Source organism: Phaethon lepturus, unplaced genomic scaffold (genome assembly GCF_000687285.1).
Source record: "Phaethon lepturus isolate BGI_N335 unplaced genomic scaffold, ASM68728v1 scaffold16036, whole genome shotgun sequence".
Taxonomy (NCBI): Eukaryota; Metazoa; Chordata; class Aves; order Phaethontiformes; family Phaethontidae; genus Phaethon; species Phaethon lepturus.
In genome coordinates this window covers 1,213-16,623 of record NW_010544306.1, presented here as the reverse complement: position 1 = coordinate 16,623, position 15,411 = coordinate 1,213, and the positions used below count along the sequence as shown (strand labels likewise).

Genomic DNA, 15,411 nt, shown 5'->3' with positions numbered 1-15,411 from the left:
GAAATCTGCATCCCTGAAACATAACATTTGATTGCACCTCTTTAGTGTGTATGATTTAAAATATTGTCTCAAAATTAGACAGTCTGTGGTACAAGTCCTTCTTTGATTTTTTAATCTATTGCTAGAGAATGTTTCTTTACAATCCCACGTGACTCTGAAATGTACTTCTCATTTATTTAAATACACCTAATGATAGCTATGTACGCCATTGTTCTCCTGCTACTCAAACTCCAAAGCACAGATTAAATTATTAGTAATTTGAAAACCTTCATAATAGGGGAGTCTAGAACTAAATACAGCAGAATCCTGTTTTCTTCAACCTTCTTGGATCATTTAGTCATGTGTAAACATCAGATGAAAAAGGAGGGATGAAGTCATAGGCATTTACAATATTAATAGTCCACATACTTTAACTTTTCAGTGTATTGCAAAATTAATCCCAAGGGTATGCTCTAGCAACATATCTGTAAAGTAAAAATACTGTAGTTTGAGGCACATACATATGCCTGTTTTGATTTATGCCCCACTTTGCCTGGCATATTAGAAATACACAACAGAATGTTCGTGGCCTGAAGATATTGTGATTAAAAAAAGAACACTTACATTGCATATATTTTGTTGTTTTAATATGCATTTTAGCCATCTGCACAAGACTTGACAAAGTCTGTTACTGTGCTATTCAGCATCTAGAGATTGTTAAATAGATGTAGGAGGTAATTGTGCTACCTTTTTTGGCCATTTCAGAATTCTTATAAACATTTGTTTACTCTTAAAGCTACTTATTTGCATTGAATACTCTTGTGTGATGTAGGTTGTTAAAAAGAATGAAAGGAGTTTTCTTGATACTTATTATGAAGACTACTGAAATAATACTAAGTTTGTTGTTTTCTTTATTCTGGATTTCCTCTTATTTAGGTGGATTCTTTAGTTTGAGGACTATCTGGACGATGCCTTTTAGTCATATGGTTTAGTTTTAGGTAGTCCTGTGAGAAGCAGGGAGTAGGATTCAATGATCCTTATGTGTCCTTTCCAATTTGAGATTTCTAATTGAGTATAATTCTGTTGTAAAATACATTAATCTTTCTGCTTTTCTTCCCTTTCCCTCAAAAAACCCGCAAACCAAACAAAAAAAACCCAGGATGGAAACAGGTTTGAATCTGAAATGAGAACATGAAAATCATAGAAAATAATTGTGAATGGGGGAGTGAAACTGCAATAACATAATCTAAAACATTAGATCTGGAGTAAAATTTCTATAGTTGGTGTTTCCACTTACCTGAGTTTTGATTACAGGTGGTACAAAAAAATGTTATAGTCACTTCATTAACTTTGTAGAAAATCTCAAGGACTGCTTTCTGTGTTTTCTGGAACAAGGACAAAGTCTAAAAAACAGAAACTGCATGCAACAGTAATTGTGTGTAACTCTAGATTGTAACACTTCAGAAAAACAGTAAAATTAAATTATGCTGATAACCCAATGTTGTGGTTAACCTTAATGCATAGTTCGGTATATGTATACTCACTATCCATATGTACTTGTAATTGTCCAGGGACCATTTCCAGAAATAAATGCATTCTAGTGGTGGAACAGAAATAGTGCTCTGCATAATTTCTCATAGTCTTTTCTCAGGCATATTCATGTCAAAGTGGTTTCTCTTTGTTTTCAGGGTTGCAATTGTTTCCAAGTCTTTTGAAGGAAAAACTGATCGAACAGAAGACTGGTATGGAACACAGTACAAGCAAGAAGCAATTTCTGATGAAGTTATTAAGGCATGTTAAAACTTTTAATATATTCTAAGATCTGCAAGTGAAAGACGGTGGTAAATTTTTTTGGTCTAATTTTCCGTTTAGTTGAGGGGAGAACTTAAATCTGCTGGTCTACATAGCATGAAAATTGTACAATTGAGTCTGTTACTATTATGAGAAGTAAGGATCTTATGTTAGTCTTCAGATTTCAAATATTTATTACATAGGACAGATACATTTTAATGATTTTAAACCATGGTAAGTACAGGGAATGTTAGATCATTTTTGTTATAGAAGATCCATAATATGTAGTGGCTACTTAAAAATGCAAGCATTAACTTTTTAAAACTTACAAGTGTCTATTAAATGTTAATGAACTATTGTGTGTAAAGAAAGTAATCTTTTTACAACTGCTGTATGTAATTGTGTTTCTGAAATTGATTTTTGCAACCTAGAAAATGAATATATATTGCCAATTAAGTGAGCTTCTACAAAGAAAAACTCCAGCAATGGAGGTGGGCGATTTCTTACTGAACCTGGTTATTGATCTATTCTTTTGAGAAGAGATGTCTGTAAAATACATCCTAGAGCTATATTGGACCTGCCAAGCACGTTTTGAACAGATATTGCATAGGAACACTTCACTTCCTTTAGATTGTCCCTTACGTATGTTCTTGATTAGAATTCTCACTTATGTATTTAGTTAAACAACTTCATTTAGAGTTCACAGTAGCATGACAGATGAAACATAGAACCACCTATGCTTTCCAGTCCACTGTAAATTTTTCAGTAGAAATTTTGTCTTTACTTCTAAGAGCATTTCATCCTTCTGATAGACTACTCCAACTGGATTTCCCAGATACTTCTCTCTTTCTCTGTAATCTTAATAGTATTTACATATAAGCTAGCGGAACGCATTTTTAAGTCTTCTGTTACAGCACAGAATAAATAAGTATATATCCACTAATTAAGCAGAAATTCTACTTCACCTCATTATTTCTCCTATTTATCTAGAAATGGCAAAATGCTGACCTGAATGGGAAATTCAAGCTTCCAATGAAGAATGAGTTCATTCCTACTAACTTTGAGATTTTGCCATTGGAAAAAGATGCGACACAGTACCCTGCCCTTGTCAAGGTAAGCTATCTGTATTTGTTCTGTTTGCTAGCTATTCTTCTGGGAACTTAGCAGTTAATTCCTGTGTGTTTTTAAAATACAGATCATGTCATATTCCCAAGTATAATAAACAAGAAAGTACAAAACTTAAAGATATTGCTAGAAAGAGAGTACAAAGTTCATTCTTGCTAAATTTTGGATTATGACTATTTGGGTTCCTGTGAAAATGAATCTACTAACAGCTTGAACTCTCTTTTTTGAAAGTGTGTTAACAACTGATAGAAATCGTATTAAAACTGTTTAGTCAGTAGAAGGGTGACTGCCACTCTAGGATTTTGATTTTTTTTTTTTGTAACAGTGTTCAGTAATTTGAGAGTGTAGACAGGGCTATTCTTTGGTAACTATATATGTATGAGAAAAGCTTGCGATTGCATGGAAAAAGAGAGAAGGAGAGAGAGATGTAAATAAACATCACTCTCCAGTCTCCTGGAAGCATCATTTAATGACCTCAATATGTTTAGCAAATCTCAGTTTTTCTGAGTACCTAAAATTTACTAAAAATTACTTCTCACTGCTAAAGCATAGTTGTCTTTGCTAATGCTCATCTTTTGTTCTAGGCTTGGTTGGAAGATAAATAGGGAAAGTATTCTGCAATTACATGTTGTGCTTCAGCTTGGATATTCAATTCAGGAATACTTTTTGCACACTAGATTAATACAGGTCTACTTTAGTGCAAAGACATCCTTCAGGAATATATATTTGTTCTGCACAGGGCATTTTAGGTATATACTTGAAGCACTATTATTAACAGAGGAAGACTTTGAGCATATGTTTATGTTCATCCTGAACTGAAACCCTAAACCTCAGCAGGGACAAATACTATGGCTCTGTTAAGTAACACTAATTGGTTTGCTACAGAAACTTGATGGTCCTGGTGTCTCTGTAGCAACTAAGCAATTGATGCACACAAAAGCTTTGCTTTAAGGCATCGTTGCTTTAGAAATGTATTTGGTTTTAGTTTTTCCTTTCCCTTTAAAATATGTTTTCTGAGGGAAGATGTTTTTAATCTTCTGTACTTGATGAAATAGACATTATTTATTTTGCCTGCACCTCTCATTTTCTCCCCAGCTGCATGCTTGTGCCATTTTCCTTTTGTGAGCCTTGGCATTCGTCTGACCCCACAGCAAAACACTGCAAGAACTAAATCAGCAGAGATTACAAAAAAAAAGCAATTTTCCTGCTGTTTTATATGCCTAAGCAATCTTACTGTGGACTGGACCAGCGTTGTGGAGAAAGGGAGAGACAGGAACATAAGTGCAGGAACAGGATGGCCATTTCCACTGGCAGCATGTCATTAGGTCACCTCTGTTGTAATGGCACATCTTGCCCTGAAAAACCCTCAGGAAAGAGGGCAGTTAGGATATGGGCTTTGACCTGAGGGCCAAATTGTTACTATGGACTGCAGGTAGCGATTTCTAGCTATTGGATCAGGTCTCCAATACTACAGACAGACTCTACTGTTTATCATTCTGTCCCTGATGTAAGGTGTATTCTAAGCTGCATAGTAGCAATCTAACAGAATAAAAATTTTGTTGTCGTGGAGAGAAGCTGTAATTTGTCTAAAAAGACAATATGAGTATTATGTAGAGGAAGGTGTGCTGTAAGAAATGAGACTTATTTCTTTTACACAAAAAGAAGGAAAGTACCATGCCAGATCTCGGAGAAGCAAAGAACATCTGCTCAAAAATATGAGGAGAAATAATTTTACATTTAAAATTTCTCTCTTAATATGTATAGCAATTTAAAGAATAGGCGTTGGGGGATAAAGTTAACTAGAGTTGAAACAGAGAGCGAGCATCTATTTCACAGCTTTTGTGGGAGAAAAAGCAATAGGAGCGGTTGTTTAGATTCTTTCCTGTACTGGGAGGTAATTCTAAAAAAATTACATGACAGATACTTTAACTGATTTCCCACCAGTTTTACTACTTTTTCTAAATGCATATGTGTTTTTTGTTACCAATGTTATTTTAAAGTAACATACATTAATATTTTTTACTAAAAGTCTTAAATACATAATTATATTCTTAATCTAAAACATTTAACTATACGCTGCTGTAGTGCTGTCCCCGTAATGGTACATCTTTAATGCCAGCATGGTTTAGCAGGGAATTGTGTGAAGCGAACTTTCTATTTTTCTTTGATCATTCCTGCCCTAGAAAATTTAGTTCCCATTTTAATCATAAGCTCATTCACAATGCTGTAGCCATTTAACTGCATGATAAAGTGACATACAGTAAAGAGAGAGTCTCAGTAAAGATAGATGGATGTATACACAAATGTATATAGCAAAAATCTGTATTCAAGGGGACAACACTAAACTGAGATTTGAAGTGGTGAAGAGACTTTTTTTTAAAATAGTGTAATATATTACAGTTAAAAGTTAGGTGACTTAACCTCTTTTCTTGACACAGGACACTGCTATGAGCAAACTATGGTTCAAGCAAGATGACAAATTTTTTTTGCCAAAAGCTTGTCTCAACTTTGAGTTTTTCAGGTATGGAAAGTTAAGTATATCACACAAATTGCTCTACAAAAGTTTCTTGTTTGTTGGGAATCTGCTTTTCTGTGGCAAAAACTTTCCTGCATGTATTGAGGCTTTAAAATGTTTGTCCTTACTTGGGAATGTGCAATAAGATACAGGTAGCAGGGAGGCTCATGTAAGTTATGCAGTAGTTGAGCAGCAAGCAGTTTGAGGCGCTCTATCTGTATTAACAGGAAAAATTTATCTAAAAATATTTTAAAAATAAATTTTCTTCGATGTTTTATTTGTTATACCTGAAATATTCCTGCCAATAGCACATACTACATATTGCAATATACCTCTTTAAAAATGGGTGTGTATTTTTTTAATTAATGACTAAATCGCAACTATTTTAAAGACAGTGTATTCTTTATAGAAGGCTATTCTGATAATGGGTTTAGGTTGAAATTTTGTTTTAATTTGCATAATGCAAGCCAGTATAAAATTCTAAGTGCTTAAAATTGTGGGATTTTATTTAACTGATACCAACTACTGATATTTTTATTTTTTTTCTAGATCACTGTCTGTATTATCAATGAATGTGTGATTCTCACCTCAAGATGCATGATAAATTTCTGTAATGTTATATTCTGGTCTTGCATTACTTTCGTCACCGGGAAATTAGCTTTTAAGTAAACGTGACAATTATGTACCTTCTTAGTGTTCCTTTCAAGTAATAATTTCTAACTTTAGAATTAACAAAAAAAAAAAAATTTTTGCTGTCTTTAGAGTGCAGCCAGTTCTGTGCTGGTCTACTGAAGGTGAAAATAATTTCAGGAACTCTTCTCCTTTGGCCTAATTGAATGATTCTGTGATAGTGCTGGAAAGGCTATTATATGGGCTCTGATAGATGCTCATAGATGCACTGTTGAGTTCTTGTCTTGAGTGGCCACTTGAAATCTTTCTTGTCAGAATTTCAGAGAGAGGCTTTTTTCAGACAGTGTCAGATTTTGGTACTGGTGTTGGTACTAGTTGGGGAAAATAGGTTGCCTGGGCATTTCCTGTTTCATTCTGCGTTTTGAAACCGCAGGCCAAACATTACAAGTGTTTCCACATTGATGTGACAGGAAGTGGAAGATCAAAATGGTAACTGCCTGTCTCTTACTTAGAGAACAACGATTGCAATACCTGTTGGCTTCCCATTGTACTATGCTTGACCAAAAATCCACAATAAGATTTTATTGATGGTGACTTGAGTTTATGTTACACAGCTGTGTGTGTTTTTTTTAAATAGATTCCAAATGAACTATAAGGGACCCAATCTCTATACCAGTTTGTGAACGATTAAAAGATAATAATTTTATGTAGAGCGCATAAAGATACAAGTACGCGCACATATGCACAGTATCATAGAACAGTTTGCGTTGGAAGGGACCTTTAAAGATCTAGTCCAACCCTCCTGCAGCGAGCAGGAACGTCTTCACTAGGTATGTGGTCCTGGTCTTTCTCAGATAGATTTGTACTCACCTCAGTGATCCCTTTTGAAAAGCTAGGAGTACTTGACCTTTGCTGACTAATGTAATGGAATGATTTGCCTCTTTCCTCCTAGGAACGGTTACAGGTGGAAAGGTGGCTTTATTTTTAGGGTTGGGGGCAAGGGTTCTTTCCTTTTCTTTAAAAATAGGATGGTAATTGTATATGAATGGATGTGAGGAGAGTATTACAATATTGGGTACATCGTCTCCAAAAGAAGTTGTAAGCAGGTTTGTCTGATTTTGATACTTAAGAAGGATTCATAGTGAATATCTCTTTTGAGGCTGGTCATGCTGATGGTTATTGGAGGAAATGGTAAAATATATAGTGTTTATTCATGAGACGTGATGCAATTACCCATAGCTGTTGTGGCCAAGTGAATTGAATAAAGCCATCTTAATAACATGGGTTTTCATAAAAAGTTTTAGCCTCAGTTCTACATCAGAATATGATGGCTATGCTGCCGTGTAGCAGATTACAAGAATTTGTTCACACTACATACTGCGTCAGTAAGATAGAAAAAACTAGGGGGATTTGTTCAGCCTGCAGCCCTGATCATCACAAATCACTGAAGAATTCCTGACCCAGGTGTTAGAGCAGCAACTGCTGTGTAGATGAATTTAGAGGAAGTTGATGAGGGTCTTTTCTCCCTCAAACATACAAATCCAGTAGGAACAATCTGAATATATGAACCTTTTGAAGTTGCTTTGTTCCGAAACTGAAAATCCTTACATGGCACAGAACTTGCATTAGAGAAACACCGCAGTAAAAAACCTTGATATGGGACTTATCACCCAGCCTAAATGATGGTGATAAGCTTTTGCTTTTGTATGAATTATGACTTAAGAACTCAACAAGTATCCTTTTTTAAAAGGAAACAAAATAACAATGTAATGTGCTGTTGTTTTGAAAACTTCGTAAAGGTAGTTATAAACTCTGCTCTTCAAGTTTCCCGAGGTTTAGAGAGATGATGTTAAAAATACAATAATAATTATTTTTAACTGTATACTTGCTATCCTGCAGTTTAAAAAATATTTCAAGCAACTTGAGTTGCTCATGAGATAATCCAATCCAGCTATGTCACTTACAGCTCTGCTTCAAAGGGGAAAAGACTAGACTTTAAGATTTTTCAGATATGCTATCAGTGATTGAGTTGTTCTGCTTCCTCAAGTCCAATCAAAAAAAGGTAAATTAGAAATAGGCATTTATTTACAAAGTTCTCAGTAATAGAAGGCAACTCAGAGAACAGTGTTATAATAATTGTTTTCTGTTATTTTTCACTTGAGCATTAATGATTTAGTAGTCTTCATTATTTTCAAAACTCCCTGTTGGACTTTGCCAGCTAAATGAGTAGACAGAAGTTGTAACTGATACGGACATAGTAATCACTCAAGCTGATTTAAGTCTCCATTCCAGTATCAAAATGGAAAAGAATATAATGAGTTTGGAGGAAAATTTAAGGTAACATAGGGTTGACCTACATCTTGCTTTGAATTCAGTCTTAATTAAAAAATTCAATATTAATTGGATTTGCATCACAGGGCATATTGAAATTGCTCAGTTTGTGGAAATTCTTATTGTAGGGAGAAACGTAAATAGCAGAGGTTTGGGGTTTTTGTTTGGGTGTTGTGTGGTTTTTTTGTTTTGTTTTGTTTTGTTTTTACTGACCTGTTTGCTTAAGTTACATAAGTCCAAGTCCAGAACAATGAACCCCGTGACGGTAAAAAAGCATATCTTGGGGTAAGATTTCAGAGTACAGCAGGCTCTGCTTCTCTAATAGATTTTCATTTATTTAGTTATTTTTAAAATCTCTTCCCAGAGTTTCTTTCCTTAATCTAACAGGAAGGAGAAGTCAAGGCCTTCATAAAAACTACTAGGAACCTTCTTAAAAATACTTTTGCAATATATTTTAAAGTTATCAGCATGTGTGTTGTGGCAACGTGATCTTTGTTTTACTACATTAACGTTAGTTTACACTATGAAATGCCATGCTATGTAGGCATAAACATATATAACAACATGTCTCTGAATATGACTGTTAGTGCCTGCTTAGGAAAAATAAATGCAAATGGAGTGGTTTCAAATTGTAAGCCATGTCCATATAGTTTTAGATACTGCAGATTATTTCTGTGAAATTGATAATGAATTTAAATGCACTTCAGAAGCTTGAGAAATAAATTCAAGCCTTATATAAATCTTGACTTTGCAAATCTTTAAAATACACAGATATTTAACAATTAGTGCAGCTGAAACATGGCTTGAGTCTTTGAGTTGCATTTCTTTTTTTGAGAAAATTGCGACAGTGTTGTATGTGATGAGATGCTTCTAATACAACAGTAGAGCTTGTATAGTTGTTGCCATGGAAAAGATAACATAAAAAATTATGGTGGTATGAAAATGAATATGCCAAACTTCTTTCCTGAGCTGAGCTTAGCATGTACTGCGTGGTTTTTCATACCACAAATTGCTAATCTCTTAATTTGTGTAATAGAAACTACTTTGTTTCTGATAATGTGTAAGTATTAATTAAATTAACGTTCAGTATGTGGGTTTTCATTTCAGTCTATTAAATTATGTTGCTTATTCAGGGTGTATTTAGCTTATTTTACTCCTGGTGAATTCTGACTGTGCACCAAAGTAAGTACAACATGTCTTGATTTATGACCACAAATAAGAGAATATCTCTGTAATCTTTAATATATTTAGGCATTGCTCAAACCATAAGCAAGCTAAATAATTATTTTCAGGTATGTTCATATTTGGCTTCAAAATAGGAATCCTTCATAATGGGATCCATCAGCATACTCGCAGTAAATATGGTTTCCTTCAGATCAAACTTAAAAGGCCAAAAGAAACTGAGAAATAGTTTTAAACTGCATATTTTACTTTCAACATTTTCTTCCAGCCCATTTGCTTACGTGGATCCCTTGCATTGTAACATGGCCTATTTGTACCTTGAACTACTCAAAGACTCCCTCAACGAGTATGCATATGCAGCAGAACTAGCTGGCTTGAACTATGATCTCCAAAATACCATCTATGGGATGTATGTAAGTACCCAAATCAAGGAAAAGCTTAGAGCCTTAAAACTACTTCCACTCATCAACATTTTTATATTGATTTGATGGAAGGACTTTTATTTAAAAAATGGGTCTAAGGCTGTTACTCCTTTTGATCTTGGTTATTAACCATTCTTTCTTTAATTTGAATTTTAAGTTTAATTTTGTTCAAAGTCTTCAACAATCTTTCCATTCATATTTAAGCAAATTTTCTTCTTTATTTTTATATCATTCATGAAATTAATTAGTTGTAAGACTTCTTCCTCCATTTAAAAAAAAAAAAGCAACCCTAATCCAAGCTTACATATTTATTTCAGTTTGTCAGATATCTACTAAAAACCTTCTGACTGATGGGGTAGAAGACCCCCTTTTCATGCTGTTAAATAAATGGTACATTTCAGCTTTCCTGTTCAAGAACTACTGATCATGAGGCTGCATATACATACTCTTCAGTCATGTTTCTTCATCCATTACTTTGTCACTGCTTGAGGTATCAAAGCATTTCTTTTGTTTTTCTTTTTGTTAGTCGCTACATTTATGCTGATCCTCTCCATTGCAACATGACATACCTGTTTATCAGGTTATTGAAGGATGATTTAAAAGAGTATACATATGCAGCACGCCTCTCAGGTTTGATCTATGGCATTGCATCAGGAATGAATGCAATACTTGTAAGTAAGAAAAAAACGCAGGAGGAAATGAAACAGCTTGGGAGTTGTTGAGCTTGGAGAAAACATTTGAATTCTGCATTTCTAAATGAGATGGTTAATGGTTTTTTTCCTTGCATCTATCTCATGAATTAAAGGCAAAGCAAAACAGTGTATTTTAATCAGTACTGAGTGACCTGTTTAAGATTGCAGTGTCTTGTGAACATGTGTGCAGTGCACTTGTTGCATTCTGGTTCACATTTTTACTTGCTTGCATGGTAATCTTGAAAGTACTATTGCTGGTTTCTGTATAATAAGATTAACTTTTCTGTTGAATGAATCTCAACTTTACAGATTTTGTTATAATTCTCTAATTCTGCTGTAGTGAGCTGTGGAAATGGGATTGTGCATGCGTTCATTAGAATGCAATGCTGGATATTTATGGCTTTTTCTTAGTGTTTGTCTTTATCATGTGTTCTATAATCTGTTTAACGTGCTGATAATACTTACTTGATAAATACCTGTATTATAGTAAATGGTTATTTCTTACTTAGCTTCTCCTGTGAGATTTATGATAGGCAATTTTAATAGTCTCTTTTGAAGTTCTGTTAAAAGCTTTTATTAACCATCTTTTTATACCAAAGTGTGTTTTGAAATTTCCTGTAGAAGTATTACTTGCCGAAGCATCTTAGTTAGAGAATGTACTGTATATTGTCTTTACATTTTCTATATGACAGAATGAGCTGCAATTACTTTTTTTTATTCAATGCAAATCTCATTCCCTGGTAGCATTTACCTAACTTACTGCAAACATGGTTATCTGTTCTCAGTTTCAAAGCTTGCTGATGTTTCCATGGTCAGAGTTAATTCCTTTTAGGAAAAAAAAAAAAGAAAAACAAAAAATGGAGAGTGTGTGTGTGTGTTATTTTCTTCATATTTAGTCACACTTTAGAAGGTTAGAGTTGTTTTAAATAGTAGGTTTTTTTGTGTAGGGTCTTTATATTCTTCTACTGTAAAGATTATATTTTTGTGTATTAAAATCAGTTTACTCTATTTTGATATATGGAAACTTCCAATATTCTTTTCTATATTGTAAGAAGTTTTATAGTCAATAGGTGTAACTGTACAACGTTGATACTTTAAGCAAGGACAGATGCTACACTGAAAACAATCACCCAGGGTGACTGTTCAACAGTTTGGGTTCTTACACAAATTAGGATATCGGCCTTTGTCATAAAGACATATATGAAAGCTTTTTCTTCAAATTCATGGTTTGGATATGGTTCGAAATATGGTTCGGTTTCAGAAACTATAGGAAAAAAAGTTCTTTGGAAAGCAGGAATTCACCTGTATGTTGGTTTGTGTACCAAAATTTTGTTTTAATAATTAAACTGCAAAAATCCAATTAAATTCCTGTGTCCAGATACCAAATTTTTATGTTCCCCCTCCCCCCGCCCCAGGGCCTTCTAATGCCTTTTTTCACTAGATGAGCAGATGAGCATTCTGTACCTTGATGTAATCATATAGTAATTTTTAAGTTTCCATATATTTTTTTTTAAATGAACAAGTTTACTTCATGTGTACTTTCAAAAAAATGCGTAAAATGCATATGATCAGATCAATACCTCGTGACGATTGTAGACTAACTACCTTGGTCTTTCAGCCCAGCACCATCCTGGTTATAAATTGTGCTGTTGTTGACAGTACACGTTTTCTTGTAGTAGTGCTTCAATTTATGTAAAATAGTTTTTTGAGCAACAAGATACAACATGAAAAAAAGGTTAAAAGTAAATTGTAGAGAATATTTAAGAAGGCTGTGAATCTAAATTTCATTACTGAAGTGAGAAACCTATAGTAAAATCATTTCAGTCCTCCAAATGTACAGTTTACTGACTGGTCTCAATACTTGTAATCGTGAAAAATCTGTATTCTCAGTACAATTGTTTTACATCAACATGAAATTAAATTAATTCTCTGCATTCATAACTCCTGGGGAAATACGCAATATTATATTAACAAGTTAGTTATTTTTATTTCAGAACGAGTTAATTTAGAGTTGTTGAATTTAGAGTAAGTGTTGAAAAGTGTATTGTTCATTGAATTATACAAGACTTAGTAATTGTTTTATTTTTTATCTTCCACATTTAAAGCAAATTATGCGCTTTTTCCATAGCTTTCTGTAAAAGGTTATAATGACAAGCAGCATATCTTGCTCAAGAAGATCATTGAGAAAATGGCTACTTTTGAGATTGATGAAAAAAGATTTGAAATTATCAAGGAAGCGGTAAGCTACATGAGAAACATTTTGGAGTAATGTAAAATTGAATGCATTTACTTGAAATGAAATCTGAGGGCTGATTGTCCATGGAAATACAGAGTGAAATTCTTCCTCATTGGGACTGCAGAAGCTTTTTTTCTTTTGTCCTTTTTGTGGCCATGAGTTCCCTGGAGTGTTTATATTACGTTCTTCCTTTAAAATTAACTGGCCCTGGAATCTTCTTTCACTCAATCTTTCTTATGATTGATCAAGGGGTTGCAACTTGATTTGACAGGAGTAGGAATCTTGGGTGGGGGGCAGGGATCTTAACTTCATGTCCCATTTTACAATTTGGAAAGGCTGCAATGGGGTCTAGCCATAAAAGCAGGGGAAAATGGATGAAGGGAGAAGGGAAGTGTTGAAAAGATTTGCAACATTTCTTCTCCCATATGTGAAGAGGAGCTCTGCTCCTGGGCCAAGATCCTTTGGTGCAAAAGCAACCAGCTGGTTAAGTACATACTGACTTCTGGAAGTCTGACTGCCTAAATTTAATGACTGATCTATATATATGGAATATAGGTAAGATTATTTTAGCTCCTGAGGTAAAATTACGAACGGTGATTACATTTCCTAAGCAAACTAGGTACATAATTGTTCTTCATGTACTTTCTTTAGGGCAAGACAGAGGTAAAACAAAGGAAATGAGCAAATTAGATGTTGGCACTCACAGCAGTGAGTTGTTGTGGAGGTACAAATGAGTGCACAAGGATTAGACGGGTGTTGGGGAACAGGCTGACTTCTGGCCCAGAAAGCTTGCAAATAGTTTGCAGTAAACGAGAGAGCTAGGGCTGCAGGGAAGATCACTCCATGCTTACAATGGTCTGTCTTTAATCCTTTGCTGCTAGTGATTTTTGAACAAGTGATTGGCCTAGACAGACATCATGGCCATCATTACCATTTAGTAGGAAATTCTAAGCAGGTGGACATCAAACATGAGGTGAATTTATTATAACAGCATTTTATTTAGGGCTGTGTGTACCCAAGATACATAAATTGTCTGGAAAGTTTTAACTGGTTGTGACAAATGTCAAAGTAAAAAACCACAACCTACAAGTCTGAATGATCTGGTTTGGATTATTTTCTTTTAGTTTAACATGTTTCCCTGATTGTCTTTACAGTTTGCTTGAACTTTGTCTCTGTATTATGCATATTTTAATGTTTTATAGACTTTGTTACGTAGGCCTTTTGTGTATGTAAAACAAGGACAAAATACAAAAAAGTCAAATCAGATGGGGAGATTACAGTTCTTCCCCTCATGCCTACACCTAACAGATAAGGGAGATGCCAGCTTCTGGTTGGAACAGATAGAAGGATGAGTCCTCAGCAATTTCATGCTCACTGTTTCTCACTCATGTGCTCTGAAATGCTTCCTGTGCTGGAAATTATCTCAGCTTGTCAAAACTATTAGTCTGAACTTTACAGTTCTTCGGGTAGAGGAAAAAGGTTTTGCTTATTTTGTAAAGATGCAGCAGGACTAGAAGGGAGTTTCTTTGGAGAAGCTCACTGATTCTTCTCTCATACCTCCTTTCTCCAGGCAGAAAAATGCAAAGATTTTCCCAGATGCTCCTGTATTTTTCTAACCAGATGAGCCCAGGGAAGCAACTGGGAGAAAAATACATTTTCTATTAGCAATATTCCCCTATCCGACCCCCTGACAGTCATCATAGAATGCATCTTTCCTGAGTAGAGCAACTTGATCTAAATACTTATTTAGGTCTAACTGCAATAATTTAATTTCCAGTCATTAATTTTATGGAGAAGTTTGATTTTGTGCTCATTTCAACTATCTTAATGGTTACTGCTTAATCCATAGGCTCAGAAGCCCACATTTACTACTAAGGTGATTTAACACTATTTTTTAACAGGTCTAAGAGAGAGAATGTTCTTGACATTTGAAATGTGTCTTTTTGATGGTACACAAAGTTGAGAGTACAGACTTAATATTTTATGTTTAGAAATAGAGTTCTACAATTTGAACTTAATTATTTTGTTTTAGTACATGAGATCGCTTAACAACTTCAGGGCTGAACAGCCTCACCAGCATGCAATGTATTATCTCCGACTCCTGATGACAGAAGTTGCTTGGACCAAAGATGAATTAAAAGAAGCTCTAGATGGTAATGTTCTGCCAGTTTGAAACTTTTTTTTTTTTCTTATGGAAAACGTCTTGTTACCAAACTAATGAAGGTACCTATTTTGAACTCTGCCCATTACCCAAGTGAAGCCTCTGCAGTGCCAGACCTGAGCCAGTGCCGGTCGATGTCGATGCCTCTGCACTTTCCTCCAGTTTCTAGAAAGTATCAGGCAAAAGGCCTCAAATGGCAAAACCTGAATGGCTTTATGGGCGTGAGCCTTGATATGGTGAATCCAGTGCTTAACCAACACTGCTAAAAGCATTTGGCTGTAGTTGACATCTTGCAGACACATTGGAGTGTATCTGCATTGTACTTCCCAATGTGCATACTATTTTGT

The 15,411-nt window shown here is 34.7% G+C and overlaps 1 protein-coding gene across 1 annotated transcript in view; it reads left to right on the top strand.

Annotated features, from left to right (window-relative positions):
* The window catches only part of LOC104621996 (insulin-degrading enzyme), a gene marked incomplete at its 3' end in the record, with an annotated part of 31,031 nt that extends 15,975 nt beyond the window's left edge, over positions 1–15,056 (top strand). Inside the window, exons 7-12 of the mRNA XM_010288643.1 lie at positions 1,668–1,770; positions 2,761–2,883; positions 5,334–5,416; positions 9,822–9,966; positions 12,796–12,906; positions 14,936–15,056. Of these exons, the coding sequence (XP_010286945.1) occupies positions 1,668–1,770; positions 2,761–2,883; positions 5,334–5,416; positions 9,822–9,966; positions 12,796–12,906; positions 14,936–15,056 (686 nt within the window). The remainder of the gene's footprint in view (positions 1–1,667; positions 1,771–2,760; positions 2,884–5,333; positions 5,417–9,821; positions 9,967–12,795; positions 12,907–14,935) is intronic.
* Between the last annotated feature and the right edge of the window lie 355 nt (positions 15,057–15,411).